At 39.2% G+C, this 19,388-nt stretch overlaps 1 protein-coding gene across 3 annotated transcripts; it reads right to left on the reverse strand.

The window, feature by feature from the left end:
• Positions 1-2,843: 2,843 nt before the first annotated feature.
• Positions 2,844-17,928, reverse strand: brd2a (bromodomain containing 2a). 3 transcript variants are annotated; one of them, XM_036567072.1, is made up of 13 exons: positions 15,948-16,325; positions 13,396-13,693; positions 12,539-12,676; positions 12,042-12,189; positions 11,724-11,923; positions 11,021-11,482; positions 10,784-10,912; positions 10,407-10,634; positions 7,407-7,675; positions 6,178-6,494; positions 5,402-5,530; positions 4,933-4,972; positions 3,809-4,087 (listed from the first exon to the last, which is right to left on the reverse strand). In XM_036567072.1, exons 1-13 carry the CDS (start codon positions 15,977-15,979, stop codon positions 4,036-4,038), a joined length of 2,442 nt encoding a protein of 813 aa, XP_036422965.1. In that variant the 5' UTR covers positions 15,980-16,325; the 3' UTR covers positions 3,809-4,035. The 3 variants fall into 3 exon arrangements, with proteins under 3 accessions (XP_036422964.1, XP_036422963.1, XP_036422965.1); XM_036567071.1 differs by lacking the exons at positions 4,933-4,972; positions 15,948-16,325 and adding an exon at positions 16,342-17,928 and having other exon boundaries at positions 2,844-4,087; XM_036567070.1 differs by lacking the exon at positions 4,933-4,972 and having other exon boundaries at positions 2,844-4,087; positions 15,948-16,324.
• Positions 17,929-19,388: the final 1,460 nt, after the last annotated feature.

Consider the following 19,388-nt stretch of genomic DNA (forward strand, 5'->3'; position numbering starts at 1 on the left):
GGGATATAATGAAAACATAGGGACAGTTGTGAAATACTATTTATTTGTAGAATTTTTGTATAATTTCATGTTTGTCATTAATTTATGTGAATGATAGCAACTTAGATTTGTTTTTGTTCTAAAAACAGTTATCATAACCAAACTATGAAAGATGTAGCTCACAATTTGCTGAGGACAGTCCATTTCTTAGGATTTGTCCTTTTTAAAAGTGTTTGCAGGCAGACAGACAGGCAGACAGACAGGCAGACAGACAGGCAGACAGACAGGCAGATAGATAGATTTTTATTGATCCTGAAGGGAAATCGCACAGTAGCAAGGAATATAATTGCATATAAACTTACATATATTAGGCAAAAATAGAAATAAAAACAGACATAAACAAGAAATAGACAGAAATTAGAGTAACCTATGAGAGAGTAGGAATAAAGTATATCTATTGCATATTTACATAGCATAGACAGATTTGTTGTATTTACTTGACAGCAGGTATTGCACTAAGTGGTATGAGGTAGTTACAGTGCGATGAATATAAACATAACTAGGAGTAGCAGCAGTGTGCACAGTGAGTGTCATTACAGTAGCAGGTTGTGATATAATAAACAAAAAAACAGCTGAGAACCTAATGAATGACATTCCTTTACAGAACAACTCACAGAAATCAATCTTCTTATCAGTTTTTGGCATTTTTAAAATATATACAAGTTTTATTCACTGTAAAAACTCCAGGACAGACAGTGTACATTTCTGGTAGAATGTCCCATCTACATGTCTTTTGAGTTAATCAAAAAATGTTTTCTTTGTGTACTGTTTTGTCTTGCAATGCCCTGCATGTACCCCTACACAATGACTTTTTAAAATATATTTTAGACCAAACTTTTATTGGAAAACAATGTCTTAGACATCAGGCAACATAACTGGAAATGCACAGTGACTTTTTTAGAGGCATGAAACATTTTAGACATCTAGTTCCTATCACTCCCACTGTGAACAGTTCTGACTTGGTAAGTTTCTTTAGAAGAGAACATTTCACATAAACTACTGAATGACTTTGTTTATTCACTATATGGACAAAGGTATTGGGACACTCCTTTTAATCATTTAGGTGTTTTATTCAGTCTCATTGCCACAGGCATATAAAGTCAAGCATCTATTAATGCATTCTGCCTTTACAAACATTTGTGAAAGAATGGGTCATTCTGAAGAGTTCACTAAATTTGAGCATGCTACTGTGATATGATGCCACTATTGCAAGGCAGTTCATGAAATTTCTTCCCTCCTAGATATTCCAGAATCAACTGTGAGTGGTATCGTTGAAAAGTGAAAATGTTTAGCAATCACAGCAACTCAGTCGCAAAGTGGCAAAATTACAGAGCAGGTTTGCCAAGTGCTGCGACACATGGTGCATGAAATTTGCCAACGATGACTCAATAACTGAAGAGTTCCAAACCTTCTCTGGCATTAACATCTGCATAAAAACTGTGTGCTGGGAGCTTCATGGCATGGGGGCCTTATATCACTAAGCACAATGCCAATGGTTGGATGGTGTAGTGTAAAGCACGTTGCCACTGGACTCTGGAGCAGTGGAAACGTATTCTGTGGAGTGACGAATCACGCCTCTCTATCTGTTCTATGGTCTATCAGTCTGATACCAACACATTTTGGACAGTTGTATGCTTCCAACTTTACGGGAACAGTTTTGGGAAGGCCCTTTTCTGTTTCAGCATGACTGTGTCCCAGTGCACAAAGCAAGGTCCATAAGGCATGGTTTGCTGTGGAAGAACCTGCCTGGCCCACACGAACTAGAACGGAGATTGCAAGCCATGCCCTTTAGTCCAACAACAGTGTCTGACCTCACAAATACTCTTTTGGATGAATGGGCAAAAATTCCCACAAGCACACTCCAAAATCTTGTAGAAAGCCTTCCAAGAAGAATGGAAGCTGTTCTATGTAATGGGGGACCAACTCTGCCTATAGATTTAGAAAAGGACATCATAAAAGCTTCTGTAGGTGTCCCAATACTTTTGTCTATATATTCTATCTTAATTTCATCTGTGGAATTTCCCTTTAAAGGGTGTTGTTATAATTGTGATTGGCGGGAAATCCCTTCTAATCCATCCATTATGACAGTGTCACATTTCTATTTGAAATTGAATATCAAAAAATACTACATTGATGGGGAGTTTTATTTTGTCCTTTTTTGTTTTAAAAGATTTCTCTCTCCAATGACTCATAAATGGTAACAGGACTGCAAAGGTTATTGTTTTCTTGTTTTAATACATTTGATTCAAATCACCCGCAAATTGTAAAGACCTTCATAAGCAAGTAGTTAAAACCTACATTTTGTTGTAGACCTTTGGGAACAGACTGAGCCCTGTCCAACAGGTCACTGGCTTGTCTGACTACTGCCTTATTTTTGTAGCTGCAGTTTTTAAGTTATACTGTCCAATGCCTTTATCCATGGCAAAACCTATTTGCAGAGCACTCCTGCCACCTAGTGACAACATACATCCCAGCTGATTGTGTTAAAAATGAATCTATGAGCTACACATATCTATCATGATGTAGAGTGAAACCAAAATGTTAAGAAACACTGTCTACCTATCACTCACGGAGCATCTTACCCTTTTTATTAATGCACTTTGTCAAATGGAGTGTGTGATGTTACCCCTTGTGATGATGCTTGCAGCTTGAAGTAACCGCCCCCCCCTTTTTTACTTCTGGATCTACAAAAGGATAAAATCAATGACAGAACTGGATCTCTGTAATCGTGCATTTAAAAGTCTTCAGATGTAATAAACAGACTACATGGGCACAATTTCAAAAACTTTGCTGAACGCTTAATGTATGCAATTAATCTTCATGACATATGAAGCAATTTATTTGCCTATAAAATGTCATGCAAATAAAAAAGCACTGTCTTCTAGAAATAAAGACTGTTTTAACATTAGTTATGATAGGCAGTACAAGCCAAAGGAAATGGCAAATGGCAGCTACATTCTAGTGCTCTTGGCATTTTACAGGAAATGGAAGGCCATGGTGAAGAATGCCATCTTTCAGCTCTGCCAGCTTTAAGACTTACAAGATGATAATTGACAAGGTATACTTTTGGGGCATGAAAGGGTTTATTCAAATGTAAAGCTAGGGCATCAAGCTACAAAATAATCACCATAATTTTTATGTGGGCACAAATGTGAGCGTGTCAGAAGTAGGATGGAATTTCTAACTCGAAGCAAAAACACACCCTATCATAAAAACAAAGCTAACAATAGCTCCCACACCCCTTTTCTTTATAAAAACAGCTTACAAAATAAGTCTGCTCAAGACAATTTTTTGTTCCCGTCTAGGGGATTCTTTAAGTTCTTCTTTATAAAAGAAATTTATATAGATATCGCTGCTATCAGAAGAAAACCACGTATCTCCATTTTTGTCATTTGCCCTTGACATTGTATGTAAATTTCATGATAATAGTTTTTTTTCTTTTTCCTATAAAGTTATTATTTTGGAGATACAAGGTTTTCTTCCGACAATAGCAATATATACAGATACATACATCTCCACACACACACACACACACACACACACACACACACACTTATAGCTTTGTGTATACACGCATACATACACACACATGCTCAAATACACAGTAAATACAGACAGACAAAAAACAAGTTACAGCAGAGAAGGAACCATGCTGTTCTTCGTTCCTACAGTCTCATCTCTTCATGAATTTCCCTCTCTATGCAGCATAGGCATTATTTTGCCTCTATTCTTCATCCAATGCGTACATACACAACCACATAAGACAGAAAAACCTTGCTTTCTTGAAACTTTTGACTATTTTTTTCTTCTGTCCACATTCCCAGTCACTTCTGTCAAGTGCAGTACAGAGCGATGGCTCCTTTGACTGTCTGAGACAACGTGCACATGAGAATGCATCTCTGCCCACTTCACTTGCATGTTCAACCCGAGTCTGAGTCACTAGTGTCTGAAGATGAGGATGAAGAGGATGAAGAAGAGTCCGAGCTGGAACTGCTGTCACTGAGACGAGAAGCCACAGCATGAGGTTCTGCCACACTGGGTTTCTCCACTACACACAGACAGGGACGGCGATAGGGAGGGAGAGAGGGAGAGCACATTATACAAAAGGGTAATTTACTGTGTAAGGCTTAGCCCCATCACAATTATTACATGATCGCCTGATCCCACTTATTTGTGCTGATCGTAATTCTTTTCCCAAAATTAGCGGTTAGTTTTCACAACCCTATGTTTATGTTGCAACAACCAGAATATGGATGAGTTTCCATCAGTTTGGATGAGGTACATCAAGACACGTCATGGGTCTTGCAAACAATTAAAAATTACCGCTCCTGTCTTAACACATTCTAGCTTCTGCTATAACATGTTTAGAGGGCAGCAGTAAGCAAAGTTTGATTATTTGAGGTTGAGTTGTGTCTGTCGTCAGCTGGGAGCTACTAAGGCTTTGTTCAGACTGCCAGCCCAAATCAGATTCTTTGCATATCCAGATTGTATCTGGATTGATTGTTAATAGTCCAGACAGCCCCAAAAAAAAAATAATAATAATAAAAAATATATATCACATGAAATCTAATTTTTGCCAATCAGATCAAACCACATTTGGAGGTGGTTCGAAACGCAATTCTAATTGGACTTTTATAGATGCGTCCCAGTCTGGACCCTCTGGTCGGTCAGATCAGATCTCAAAGTGTCTTTTGTGTCACTCACAACGTGACAATCAACGACGTAAAATCCAGAGTAATGGAAGTGCTGGGTTTTAAGAAGAATGCCAAAGATTCATGCTTATGCTAGGGAATTTTGAGGAGTTCAGAGGGCGAGATGATGCACCTCCATCTTTCCTGCATCCTCTTTTGAAATCCATGTCACCAGCATAGCTACGTAGTTACTGATACCTACCTCATTACCACAGCAACCCATGCAGATAGGCTGGTGATGTCTGGACACACAAATGCGATCAGATTACTTGCAAATAATAGTGTTGACAGTCGTCTTTAACGATTTGATTTGAGAAACAAATCCAACTTGCCTGCAGTCTGAACATATGTATCGACAAACCTAAGTACAGACAGATAGGACGGGAAATAGCTAATCGCTAATTTCACCACTTTAGACGTGTACTTTGAAATTGTTCATCACAATTATTCATATGGCACCTAGTTGTCAGTTACAATTTCATGATTGTGACAGCCATAGTAAGGCTATTTATTAATTCAATCCATCAAATGGACAAGAACTGATCCACACATTAGTGTGGTCTATCAAGAGTAGAAACAATGGATCAGTTTTGCTTTACCAAATATTCAACATGGGCAGTACAGTTCAAACATGATTGTAAATCCACACTTCAACCCTAGAAAATCTTTACCTTTGGTTTTAGGGGGCTTCTTGGTCGAGTTAAGCTGGCCGCTAACATCCTGTAGCCTCCTTTCTAACTCTCTCTTCTTCTCCAGAGCCAGTTCCTCACGGGACTTGCCCACACCACCTTTCTTTGCAACTGCAATACACACCAGAAGAAATTTTTCACACTGATGTTCTGATTACCATACACATTGAGCAGTAAGTAAAATATTCCTTACTGTAACAGTGCTCAGGATTACGAACTGGTTTAGTTCAGTTCAGAGTACTTTATTAACCCCCCCGTCCATACGCACAAATATACACACACACACACACACACACACACGTGTATGTATGTATGTGTGTGTGTGTGTGTGTGTGTGTGTGTGTGTGTGTGTGTGTGTGTGTGTGTATATATATATAGAGAGTGGCAAGCAGTGAGCAAAACTGGGCTGCGTGGCATTTAGGAAGTTCAAAACCTGTTTAAAAGACTGTAGACAGAAGTACACAACTCAATATCCAGAGAGTCTGCAGGTATTTCCACCACTATGCATATGGTCACTTGATTTCATTAATTAGGACCCCCTCTGATAAAGAGAGTCCATGAAATCCATGGGCCATGAGTGAAATCTTATGCAGATACTGAAGCATCTGTTCAGTTCAATAACCCTTCTATATGGTTGTCAGCAATAACAAATTCTCCTTACTAATTTAAGAAGTGCCTAATCAGTTTATCAGAATTTTGGAGGTGAGCAATCTTTCAGTTTGCGAGTAAGAAAGGAGGAGAAAAGGGGCTGGTCTTACCATATGGTTTCCGAGGCTTCTTGCGTAAACATGTCATAACATAGCGCTCTAGCTCACGCAGTGTGGATGGTTTGAGTGTCTCAAAGTCAATTTCAATTTCCTCAGGGTTGGTGTCACGCAGCGAGGGCTCGCGTGACTGGATGATATGCACAACACGGCCAAGCTTCTCGCCGGGGAGTTTGTTGATATCCAGGCTAAGTTGCCGCTTCTCATCGTAGCTCATAGGGCTGCTCTCCTCCTCTTCCTCTGAATCATAGTGGGGAGGGAGGGCCAGTGCATGAGAGCTGATGGAGGCTGCTTGAGCCTTCTTTGAGGACCTGAAGAGCAAGTAAATTTCTAAATGACTTATCATGCTTTTCAAACAAGTTCTATAAGGTGCCAGCAGGTAGAACATTTAGAGTGCACTTTTCATACAATGAGGAGTGCTTTACAATTAAATATTTTTTGGCCTGGTCAGAGTCCAGATTTAAACCCTACAGAGAATATTTGGTTCCACAAACACAAACTAGCTCAGCAATGTTTTTCAGTGTTTTGAAGCCATCAATGCTGAGTGGAAAAATAATACTCTTTCTGTAAAAGGCTGTCTGCAAAAGTTACACACAATTACATATTTAAAGAAATCAAAGGAACAAGCTCTCTAATATGAAGTTACTTTATCTATTTGTTTAATCATTTGTTGTTAAAACCATAAAAGCTTGTGTTTTGCATTTTTTTTGCCCAGGAGAGTGTGTGTCCATGTGTATTTTACATATACACCAATCAGGCATAACATTATGACCACCTCTTTGTTTCTACGCTCATTATCCATTTTAGCTCCACTTACTATATAGGTGCACTTTGTAGTTCTACAATTACAGACTGTAGTCCATCTGTTTCTCTGCATACTTTGTTAGCCACCTTTTACCCTGTTCTTCAGAGATACAAGGTTTTCTTCCAACAATAGCAATACATACATACATACATACATACACACACACACATATATATACACACACACACACACACACACACACACACATACACACACATATACATATATGTATATATACACACACACACACACACACACAGTATATATTTCTCACAAAAGATCTATTAGTATCAGTATAGTACTATATACTGACCAAGAAATTCTACATTAGTGCATTCTTAGCCTTAACCAAAAACTATGTTTGTAGTTCTCAGTTAACTAATAAATCTAATATTTAACTAGCTTTTAAAAGACACACTTGCTCTTGCTGCTCTTCTTGCTGGGTGCTCTCTTGCTTTGCGTGGAAGATGCTGTTGCTGCCTTGCTGTTACTTTTGCTTTTTGACGCCTTTGTAATTTTTGGTGCTTTGGGAGCCCGGATGACCATCTCATTGTCCACCACTGCTCTGCTTCGCTTGTGCTTCTCTGGCTTCTTCTTTTTTTTCTTGTCTTTCTTTTCTTTTTTTTTCTTTGGCTTGATGATGGGGTCTGAAGAGAGAGCAGCCAGCTGCTCATGTACTGCCCTCAGCTGTTAAGAAGGAAAAAGTAAAGGTCAACACCCAAAGCCAACTGTATGGAATTGTGAATCAGCGAGTGAAAGAAATGAGGCAAGGCACCATGATGGGCCACAAAGACACAATATGATGAAAACTATCTTTGCTAATTGCTGATGTAGTGCATACATAGCTTGTATAATCGCCATAGAACAGCACTGCCAAATCTATGCTCTGGAGCAGCTGTGTATGAGCCTAAGATCACCATACCCAATAGCAGGCATCATGTTGTGTACAAAAACCCCCCAGCACTGGGCTATGGAGCAGCAGAACTGTGTTCTCTGGAGAGATGAAGCATCACAGAACAAATTTGGGATGAGCTGGAGTAGGGATGATAAAGCGATGTAATGGGATATCATTTAGGGGTGGGAATCTCTAGGCACCTCACAATTTGATTACGATTCAGAGGGATGCGATGCAATTATAAAACGATTATTGATGCATTTTGCATCTTTTTGCTATACAGAACTTTTTTTTTGCATACTGTGTGACAACTTGGAACTTTTAAAGCAAAGTATCTGTAACAGTCCATAATGCATTTACTTCCAATATTTCCAATATTCACTGCTCTTGTTTGGAGCACGAGACGCCGCCATTCATCTGTGATAAAACGTGCCGCTACGGTGAAATAAGATCCTGTGGCAATGGGTGTCCATGCAGCATGTTACAGCTATTCTATCCGTTTTCTTCAGTGATTCCATAATTTCGTTTTTGCTCTTGTTTTAGAGAGTGGGGGTCGCTGTGTCAGTAAATATCTTCGAGACGGGACGGTGTATGCTCCAAAGCGGCCAACATAGCGCGAAAGCTCTGGTTCTCAAAGAATGAGTACGGATGCAAATCCTTGGCAATAAAAGTTCGGTAGAGTTTGTAGTTCCACAAGTTGGGTGGAAGCTTTGACATCGCCTTATTGATGGTCCTCTGGTTGGCAGCAACTACAACTGGGGGGAAAATGGGTGGAAACATGTAATATGGTTTTCCCCCTCAACTACATAGAAGGCAAAGTGCTTCCATATGCTAGCTCAAGGGTCGGCAACCTGTGGCTCTTTTTCCTGGCCTGTCGCGGCTCCACATCAGAATTAGATTTCTAGATAAAAATAAAATAATCCTCCTTTGCAGTAAAATAAAGCTCTGCTGATCGTTCAAACACAGTTTTAACAATAAATGATCTTAAACGTTGGAATTAATGTAGTCTATAACTGCTAGTTCACCTAGCTCGTAGCTAATGAAAAAGCAAAGAGAAAGATTTAAGACGAACATCAATAATTTGAAGACGAATAGACTTATTTGCATTTATAAGCACCCCAGCTAGTTTCCTGATACATTTAATCTGCAACGAGAAACTGCCAAAACACTAAAAAAAATAATAAATAGCAATAAAAGTGGCTGCAGCTGAGCTAAAGCTTAAACCAGAGCAGAATAAGTCTGCCTTTTTGTTTGTATTATATTTTTAACCTACACTAGGACATTAGCACGTACTGAGACACATGTACGGACTAAAAATGTTGTGGATCCCAAGGAAGTTTGATTTTTGTTAAAAGGACACTGCACTGCACTTCCGCACTTTGCAAAGTTACGCCTTTTGCATTCCATCAACATTACGTTATCAATTAAAATTTAGAAAAACGATTTGACATTTGTGAATTGATTCAGAATCGTCCACATCCGCATCACGATGCATCTAAGAACTGATTCTCTCCCCCCCCCCACCCCTAATATCACTGATGAACATGTAACCCAATGCCAATATGTAGAAAGCGATAATCAGAAAGGACTAATTTACCACTAAACAGCTTGAAAAATATATTGGGAAACTGGGCTTCATGTTTAAAACATGCTCACGCATCAGTAGTCTCTCTCTCTCTCTCTCTCTCTCTCTCTCTCTCTCTCTCAGACACGTACATACATGCCCGCGCGCGCGCACACACACACACACACACACACACACACAGAGAGAAAGAGACACATGGCTTCCCCTTGATTTACTTTATGAGTGGACCTGAAATAAATGCCGATGTGCTTTGGAACTTCAGCTTGCCTGCATGTAACATTTATTATAATGACATTATAATATTTATACGTAACATTTATTATAAAATAGTTAATATTAAAAAAAAAAAAACAGACTAAAATACAAAAGAAAGTAGGGCAAAGCTGCGGACGCACGTGTATTTTTTTTGGGGCAGAAGTGGGGAAGGATGTTATCGATAACTGCAATTTTTTAAACTAGAAAATATCATGCTAATTATTGTAGATATTGCCCAGGCCTTAGTTGGAGTGAAATTTGTGATCCAGAACTAATCATCCACCATCAGTGCCTGACCTCACCCACTGACCCAATGCTCTTGTAGCTAAATTCAATTAAAGCCTCACAGCAATGTTCCAACATCTAGTGTAGAGCCTTCCCAGAGGAAAAGAAGCTGTTACTGCAGCAAAAGCAGGAGAACATTTAGTGTACATACTGGAGTGATGAATTACACTTCATTATCTGTCTGGGAACGCCATATTAATACCCATGGTTTTGCAATGGTATGTCCAACAAGTTCATATTAGTGTGATGGTCAGATGTACATATAGTGTATCATGAGATACCTTAAATACTGAAAAGATACTTAAATCCTTACATTATATGTGAAAACATCTCATGAGTGAGTGTGTGTATACTGCTACACATGCTCAGTAAATCCCAGTTACTGCCTATGTACAAACCTGCTCCTGAAGCTGTGCTAAACGGTGTGCTCGTTCCTCCTCACTGTCTGAACTGGGGGTGCTCTCGCTCTCACTCTCACTGCTCACTTCACTCTCCGACGACGAAGATGAGGAGGAGGAGGAGGAGGAGGATGAGGAGTGACCGCCCAATCCATCATTCAAAGATGCAGGTGGGAGGGAATCCAGAGGCTCATCAGGCATTTTGGCAAAACGGAACTCAAAAACGTCCTGGGATAGAAGTAAGAAAAGAATATTCAGCTGCAAAAGCTTTGTAATATTGAAGATCGTCTCTTCCAAAAAAATTATTACATTCTTGTTTAAAAAAAAAAAATCTTGTAGAGCCCCATATTCAAGTGCAAACTGAAAATGCATTTTACTTGTAGTTTTCTGGCCATAGCTACCACGTCATGGTCAGGAGGATTGTACTTGTAACAGTTGGAAAACATGAGTCGGATGTCAGCTGCAAACTGTAATGCTTCCCTGTACTCCCGTCGATCCATTTTACTCTGCAGAGTAACAGGTTGGATTTCAATTAGGGTTACTAGCACACAATACAACATAAGTATTATTGACTGTGGGAGATAAAAACTAACACATAACACTATAATAAGCACCTTAATAGTGCTGAGGTCCATTGGATTCTTGATAATGTCATGGTAGTCATGTAGCCCCAGTGATGATGCATCTACGGGCTTGTAGAAAGGCCAGGCATATGCTGCGTGCTTCTTTGACAGTAGCTCTTTGAGAATTCCACTGCAGTAGCGCAGCTGCTGGCTAAGCTTCACCCGTCGCACCTGCTGGTGTTGATGCTGTGAATCTGGCAGGTCTTTCCGGGGTGGCTTGATGGGCCGACCACTGCCTCCTCGTCGTGCTGTGACTTTCCCTCCAATCAGACCTCCACCACGGCCCACACCAAGGCTTATGCCATGGCTGGGGTTGACACCAAGGGCAGAAAGGGTGAGTGGGGAGTCGTCTCCACTGCCCATCCCTAGGCCCATACCCCCAACACCAATGGTGAGAGGAAAAGCCATAGTTGTCGGAGTTGTGGTGTCAGCTTTGCGCTTGACTCCCTTTTTCTAAGAGAAGATAAAACAAAAGATAAAATGCTGAGCAATGTATGGAACTGAACTAGGGTTAATTAACAAAGCTCACCTTGGTAGGTTTAAACTCAGGATATTGACATGGTCTGATGCTCTGGATGACATGGTCAAAAACTCTAGTTTATTAGCTAGCTGACAGCAGACTCAATAAGTCTTACTGATCTGTTCTGCTGTGTCATGGCAGACATTTTTAATGCCCATGCCTTGAACTGTTTACCTTTGCAGTGGGCTGGGTAGGGGGTAGGCCCGACATTGTTGGAGCACTGTGGGCAGTGGGGTGCAGACTCTTAGCCAGCAATGTCTGTGGTGGGGTGGACAGGAGTGAGTCCGGAGTGTCCGGCATGGGGGGAGAGTATGCAGACTGAGACACTGAAGACACAGCAGGAATCTGGTGCGCTGTCGTTATCCCACCTGAGACTGGAAAAAGAGAAAAGAGAAAAAAGGAGAAATGGTCAAAGAGCACATTTTTTTAAATTATTAATAAAAACTTTTCTCAAAAAGCACAAAAGTTGGTGTTAATGAAATTAGTGCTTACATATGGCTTTGCGGCCTTTGCCAGGTTTCCCGTGTTTGACTCGTGGGATAGGTGGGGGCAGTTCCTCCTCCTCCTGAGGCATCTGTGCTACCTTCTGTAAGAAGGCCTTTTCCAGTGACTGAGCCATCAAAACTATGTCATCTGTTGGCTAGGTGACAATTATCATTGACTCAAAATCAGTATTTGGTAAAGCACAGTTGATAAATGAACAGATGACTCAAACACACACTATCTTGTTTTGCACCATAATTTTAAAATCAAGCCACACTGAGCCATTGAACTCGATCCTATTTCAAGTGTATTTCAAGTGTATGCTATAATTATGTGTGCAAAGCACTACAAATACACCAAGGTCAAATCTGAGGACAGCCATTCATAAAATTGAGATAATTCTGAAATGCCTTCAATGTATCAATCCAATCTACTGAAACTACAACCTCTTACATTTGTTTATGGTTTACACTACACCTTTACCACAATTTACAAATATGCTTTACCTTATTATATATGTAGCAATTTGTAAACATGGTATTGAAGTCTTGTAGACACTCAGAAGCAGTGCGGTAGTAGTTGTTTTCGAGTCTTTTCTTAATGGTGCCCATATCCATTGGCTGTTTGATGATCTTGTGATAGTCCTGGGGCAGAATAAATGTAAAAAGAGAAAACTCAGAAGAAAACTCAGACTTGTTGTTTAAATTAGTAAAATCATGTCAAAAGAGTAACATACAACTGGAATAACTTGGACTCAAAATTGTGAAATTTCCTCTAAGAACTCAGCGCTGAAGCCATGTCAAAGCAACATGTATTGCTTAAACGCAACTAATACACCATAACGTTTCCCAGTTTCTTTGTCAGAGGTAAAGTATAATCTGGGATAATATTTGATGAATTTTCTACAACCCCATTTCCAAAAAAGTTGGGACGCCGTGAAAAATGTAAATAAAAACAAAATGCAATTATGTGCAGATCATTTAAACCCTATATTTCATTGAAAATAGTATGAAGACAACTTTTTTTTTTTTAAATATATGCCCATTTTGAATTTGATGCCAGCACCACATTCCAAAAATATTAAAAATGGGCATTTAAAAAAAAAAATTACAATTTCTCAGTTTCAACATTTGATTTGTTGTCTTTGTTGTAGTTTCAATTACAAATATGGTTTACATAATTTGCATATCATTCCATTGTATTTTTATTTACATTCTGCACAGCGTTTAGAAATGGGACTGCACAAAAAAGCTTTAGTGAGATCAATATCAGCTACCTAAAGTGCTTGTCTCATTTATTGCTCATTAAATGATGTCTTTTTTTTCCCTTAAGTATTATCCAGAACAGTACTAAAATTACTCACAGGCAAGTTGAGCTTTACAGCATCCACAGGCTCATGGAAAGGCCAGGCAAAGTGATGCCTCCAGAGAGGCTTCATGACTGATTTCTGGAGGAATTGCAGCTGGTTTGTCATCCTACCCTGCCGGCTGGGATCCCGTGTTGGAGGCTTAGGGGGTCCAGTGGGGGGAACTTGCGGGAGCACAGGACCCTCAAAACCTTCATACAACAGCGATGGCTTGCGGATGCGCTTGCCAGGGCCAGACATGGGCTGCTCCATCATTGTCACTCCCTGGGCACCCATGCCCCCCCCACCAATAGAGCTGCAACAAAAAGCAAGAAATACAGATTAATTAAAGATAATTTAAATGAAGAAAGGTTGCTATGAAAGCACAGGAAATGTGATGTAAGAGTGAGAAAAGTAAGAAACATAAATAACTATAATGAGATGCATTTTTATTCCCAAACATGAGAAGCTACAACATGCCAGAAAAGTGTTTCCGGGGGGAAACATCCATCTTCAATAGTCTATTCTGGACTCTGCACAGAAAATTCATAGTAGTCACTGGACTGCGTCGCTCAAGTCACCAAAACTATGGACAACAGTTATTCTACAGACAAGGCTTGTTAAGAAAGGCATTTTATTCAGCAATTACTATATTAAGAAATATATAATTTGCACCTTTGCATTATTGTACAACTGTATTTCACTTCCACGTCATCAACATTTATGAGTTAAAAGGTAAAATCCCCACGCATACATTCTATTTCCTGCATCACTTTGTTACTTGGTAACAAAACTTAACGGCAACAAAAAATAACTCTTTACCAGCTGTCATTTCCATAAAGCCTAAAGCTACTAGAATAGAATGAGCCCACAAGCATGAGTGCATTTTTGAAAAGGCCCCAAACTTAAGATAAAACATGATTACATTTCCCCTCACCCCTAAATTACATCTATACAATCTGTACCTAATTAAAACTTACCTGAATAGGTGTCAGGCTATCCTTGAACAGCACAGCTTTTTCCATGAGAGCTGCATCATTCAGAATGTTTTTTTAATGTTATTCAAACCTGCTGCCCATAAATTAGATGAGAACTGATATTATAATCCTTTGTGTTCTACAAATACTTCAACACCCCCCCACACACACCCATCTAGTTCATGGTTTATACACTGGTCCCAGAGCAAATCAAAACTATGCAGAGATTACCAGTGTACCCCACCTTCCCTGAAGTCAAATACCTACATTACTTGATATTTCTGTACTATAATCCATGTTCAGCCAAAGCCCAATATTTTTCAAGAAAATTCTGTAGCACTTTCTGGTCTCTTTAATTCTGAAATCTAACTCACTTTGTATAATGAAATGTGTATGTAAATGTATACAACTTATTGAATAATACAAAGGTACACACAATTGACACTGGAAATACACTTTATTGTGAAAAACGATTTAAGTAGGGGTATACAAAATTTACACAAAATCTATAAAAATTTGTATAAACAAATCAGACAACCAGTTAAAAAAAAGTTTAATGTAGTAAGACAAAGTAGCTTTTTCTACAAAACTAATAAACTCGTTTTAAATTAATGTACAGCACTTGACCAAAAAAAGCCAAGACAGGATTTGGAACATAACAGTGAATTATTAAACTAGCTAACCTAGCTAGCTATTTAGAGTACTTCGACACTTACTAGCTTAGTTAGCTACCAACGGCCATTTCAGAGATATTTCCAGTTCTCCCGCTTCTCAAGACAGAAAGACACATGATGCTTTTACTGAAAAGGCTTTACTGAAGCAGCTATATACAACACACAAACAGCTAACTACCTAGCTTAGCATCATAATCACATCCGGGTTGGATCGCACCCCAACTGCTAGCGCCAAGAACTAAGCTAAGCTAGCTAGCTATAATAATAGGTAGTTCACATTTCACAAAACTCAAACTGCAATTCAAGTTTACATCTAGTTTACGTCACTGTCTATTAAAATGAATTACATGTCTATAAAATGGACTGATTCAGAATTTCAAGACAACATTGGCCAGAGGGCAGAAGGTAGATAGATAGCTAGTTGCTAGCTGGCTGGCTAGCCTAGACCAGCCAGAAGAACCCAACGCCAAGAAGACGCAGTCCCTTATGTAGTTAGTTAGAGCGCTCCACGTTACCACCTACCTCCTACTTTAATTTGAACACGACACAACCTTGACATCACAAAACGAAACAGAAAAGGTACGTTATATAAATATTCCGTTTATTTCAAATGAAGTTAACCTATCTGGAAGCCAGGAAGTACAATTAGCAAGCAACTTATTAAAGCGCCTGCGCAGTAATAGGTCGGAGAGTTAAAAACAGTATAGATACTGCAAAATCTCATACAGATGTAAACAAAGAAGTTGAGAAAGGCGCAAAATCAAATAACCCTGCAACATGTAAAAGTCCCAACAGCGGCGCTGAAGAAAGGTTGCCGGTAAGACTACAACGAAAAAACGAAACTCGGGAACTGTGACAATTCGCCAGTAACAATATTCGTTCTGACGGCAAATTCAGCGTCAATGGATCCAGTCAGTACCTGTCAAAGAGCTGGTTTATGGCCGTCTCCATAAGGATGGATCCGGATTCTGTTTGGAGACCGGTTCTCTTCAAACCGCCGATCCTCCCGACCTCACTCCTCTGACTTCCTTTATTCTCCTACTCACAGCTACACTGAAATGGCGACGCAAAGCCTCCGCCCGACTCTTTATAAACCATCTGACATTTCCATTGGCTAATGTAACTCTACCCGCGCACGCCTACGCTCTTTCTATACGCCATTTTGGTCGTCAATCACGCAGACCACGCCTCGATAATCCTAAACGTTAAAGTACGCATTTCAGATTACGAAGTCAGACTAAATTACACCGTCTTTCGTCAAAACATCCTATGCCTCAAATAACCAGGACATAGCAAAAAATGTTATTAGTTACCTGTTCCGCTTTTCTTCGGTTGACATATACATACACACATTTATTTACACACACACACACACACACACACACACACACACACAATATATATATGAGCTGCATTTCGGTTACGTCAACGTGTGGCACATAGACTGCTGATTGGTCACAAAAATTCATGCGCGATTATCCGGGGTGGGTTCGAGCTGCGCGATTGGCTCAATGAACTAGTCACGCGTATCAGACAAAGGCAACATGCTCTCAAGGTTCTCCTTGATGCTTTAGTGCGCGGGCAAACAGTTCCACCTCGACAAAGTCGCCATTTTAGAACACAATGAGATTAAAATGAACACATGAACAACTTAGTTTTGTACTATGCAATAAGACAAAAGTGGTAAATCGACATATAGTCGTACCATTTTAAGTCACCATGTCACTGTCCCCACCTCGACAAAACACGTAAACGTTATCAAACAATGATTCCATGTTATTTTTTGCTTTTAGCCCTGCGTTCTCGCCGTTCTCCCGTGAGATACGGCCTATGAACACGTCTGCTATACAATGACGCAGCAGCTTCGGCGCCTGAATTGTTTTCCCGTCTAAAACGTAGCAAGTCAAATGTAATTGAAAAGAGACATATTAAACGTTAAAGACGACGAATCGAAGAAAAAATTGTTGTCTTTTCAAAGTAGTATGATGATTCACCCAGTCTACAAGGCCAACAAATAAAATAATCGTACTTTACTCCAGTAACGTTATTCATAAAATATTTCTAAAAGATTAAGGTTGATCAAAAATGCACGATGAATCTACAGGATTACTCAACGTTATCTGTACAGCAGGCCTAATCCAAAATACGAGGCTACATACAATTAAGGGACCTTTAACAATACTAAAACATCACAGGTCAATCGACCTGCTTAAAAACAGATTTAAAGATGAGTTTTCTTAATAAATGTACTGGGATTCGATTTGAAACTTTCTTGAGTAACTAGTGCTACCCACCCCCCACTACCAAAGTTATAGAATTGTAACAATGTCACCTAATTAAACGAAACTCAAGTTACTCAATTTCATTAAATTATGAAATGTATCTTAGCTTAACTAACCTAAACAGAACATACACACAATCACTACATCTTTTTAGCATATCACTGATTAAAAAGCAAAATCATGTCCCCTAAAAATGTCCCTTATAAACCTAAAAACAAGCTCAACAGTCTATACCTCTATTGAGACTGAATAAAACGCAAAAAAGTTAAGATGGCGTTGAAATCCTCATGCTCGAAATATTCCCCTTTCTCTTCTTGTCTTCGGCCACGTTTCTTTATTCAACATATTTCCTTCAAACATGTCCGACTCCTTCTTCCCCATTCATTAGACCGGAGTAGGGGGGAGGGAAAAGTCATGTGATATTCACACAACTAAGCGGCGCAGTGAACGCACGGATTTGAACAAAATTTAAAAGTCTGTGGTCATCGAACAAATGTATTGCCGTTAAAAGACGAAGATTACCAGCAGGATGAGAGTTAATCCATAACATTACAGAGTAATCTATTGTCATCTTCAAGGAAGTATCCAGAACAAAGAATTTGCTTGCAACGTCATCCGTCCTCTGATTGGTTTTAAAAAGTCACGTGACAAACGAACTTCGCCACCAGGAAATAGACTCACTTACTAGTCCCAATATTTCCACTCTTGTAGACAATTGTAAATTATGAATGCAGTATTATTTACGTAGTTCCATTTATGTTATATATTTAGTAGATATGTGGCTAAGCAGCTTACTAACACAGGCATGGCGACGGATCTTTGCTGCCTTTGTGCCGGATTTTGGAGAATATCCACCCCCACATAACAGCAAGCTGCTCTCAGCTTCAGACCACAAAGCTATCATGGCTCGTAATTAATTGGGCAGTTGTTTTCTCCGCTACCGATTATTTAACAGGCGCTACAGTTTGATCATGATTGATACTGAAGAGTAGGTTAAATAGGTCATTTGAGAGCTTTGCGTGTATATCCACATATATCCATAAGTAATAAGTTTTATAGTATTTTAAGGTTTTTATTCATTTATTTTTTATTCATATTATTTTTGACAGAGATGTCCATAATTATTTGTGGCCCACAAGACAGCTCAAAAACACTGCTATAGATTGTGATTAAATAGTTAATAGCCTAATCAATATCAGACCACTTAAACCAGTTTGCAATGACGGCACCTTTGGTCTAAAACTTAACATAAAATATCCTACATCTAAGGCCATCGTTGTAAATGAACTTATTACTAATCATGATTTTAACGCTCTGTGCCTCACAGAGACATGAATTAGACCTGATGAATACTTTGCTCTGAACAGTTGTACATAGACCTCATTTAAGCAGCTGGGATGGAGGTATAGCAATCTTTATACAAAAGCTTTAGGCATGAACCAGCAAGCAGGTTCTCTTCTTTTGAAATTCTTTTTCTTAATATAAGTGATCCAGGAACAAAAAACAATTCTTTTTCATCAATTATAATCTACTGGCCACCAGAGCTGTATTTTTAGTTCTTACAGCAATTTGTCTATCAAGTTTAATACACTCTCGAATAAAGTAATAATTGTCAGAGATTTTAATGTCCACCTTGACAAACCAAAGGATCCACTAAGTAAGACATTTGTATCTATTTTAGACTGCTGGTTTCACGCAAAATATAAAGGGGCCCACTCATTATTGCAGCCGTGACTTAATTTTGACCTTTGTCAACACAGATCATTTATCCATTCTCCCCCAGAGCACTGCAGTCGTAATCTTATATGAGATTTACTTTAGTCATAATATTTGTTAATCACCACGCTATCCTCCACAGCTAGTAGCTTTATCAGAAACCTCCCAGATCTCTCAGCTTCTATCTGCTGTCTGTCTGAACCTACCAAATTAGATATCTTGAACAAGGGCTTAGAGGATACTTGGACTCAGACACCTCAGTCTTCAAGTCTAGGCCAAAAACCTACTTGTTTAGTCGAGCCTTTGGTAATTAGTTTTTCCCATTACCCAAAAAGGTGCAGATCTGGGGTATCATGGACATG

The sequence above is a fragment of the Colossoma macropomum genome, unplaced genomic scaffold (assembly GCF_904425465.1).
Source record: "Colossoma macropomum unplaced genomic scaffold, Colossoma_macropomum, whole genome shotgun sequence".
Lineage (NCBI taxonomy): Eukaryota > Metazoa > Chordata > Actinopteri > Characiformes > Serrasalmidae > Colossoma > Colossoma macropomum.

What these genes read in the sequence shown, in the direction of transcription:
- brd2a (XM_036567071.1), bottom strand. Translation starts at nt 16,373, where the DNA reads ATGTATATGTCAACCGAAGAAAAGCGGAACAG. An exon ending in TGGACCTCAGCACTATTAAG is followed by an intron (nt 10,913 to 11,020) that starts GTGCTTATTATA and finishes GTTACTCTGCAG; the next exon opens with AGTAAAATGGATCGACGGGA. An exon ending in GAAGCCTCGGAAACCATATG is followed by an intron (nt 5,531 to 6,177) that starts GTAAGACCAGCC and finishes TGTGTATTGCAG; the next exon opens with TTGCAAAGAAAGGTGGTGTG.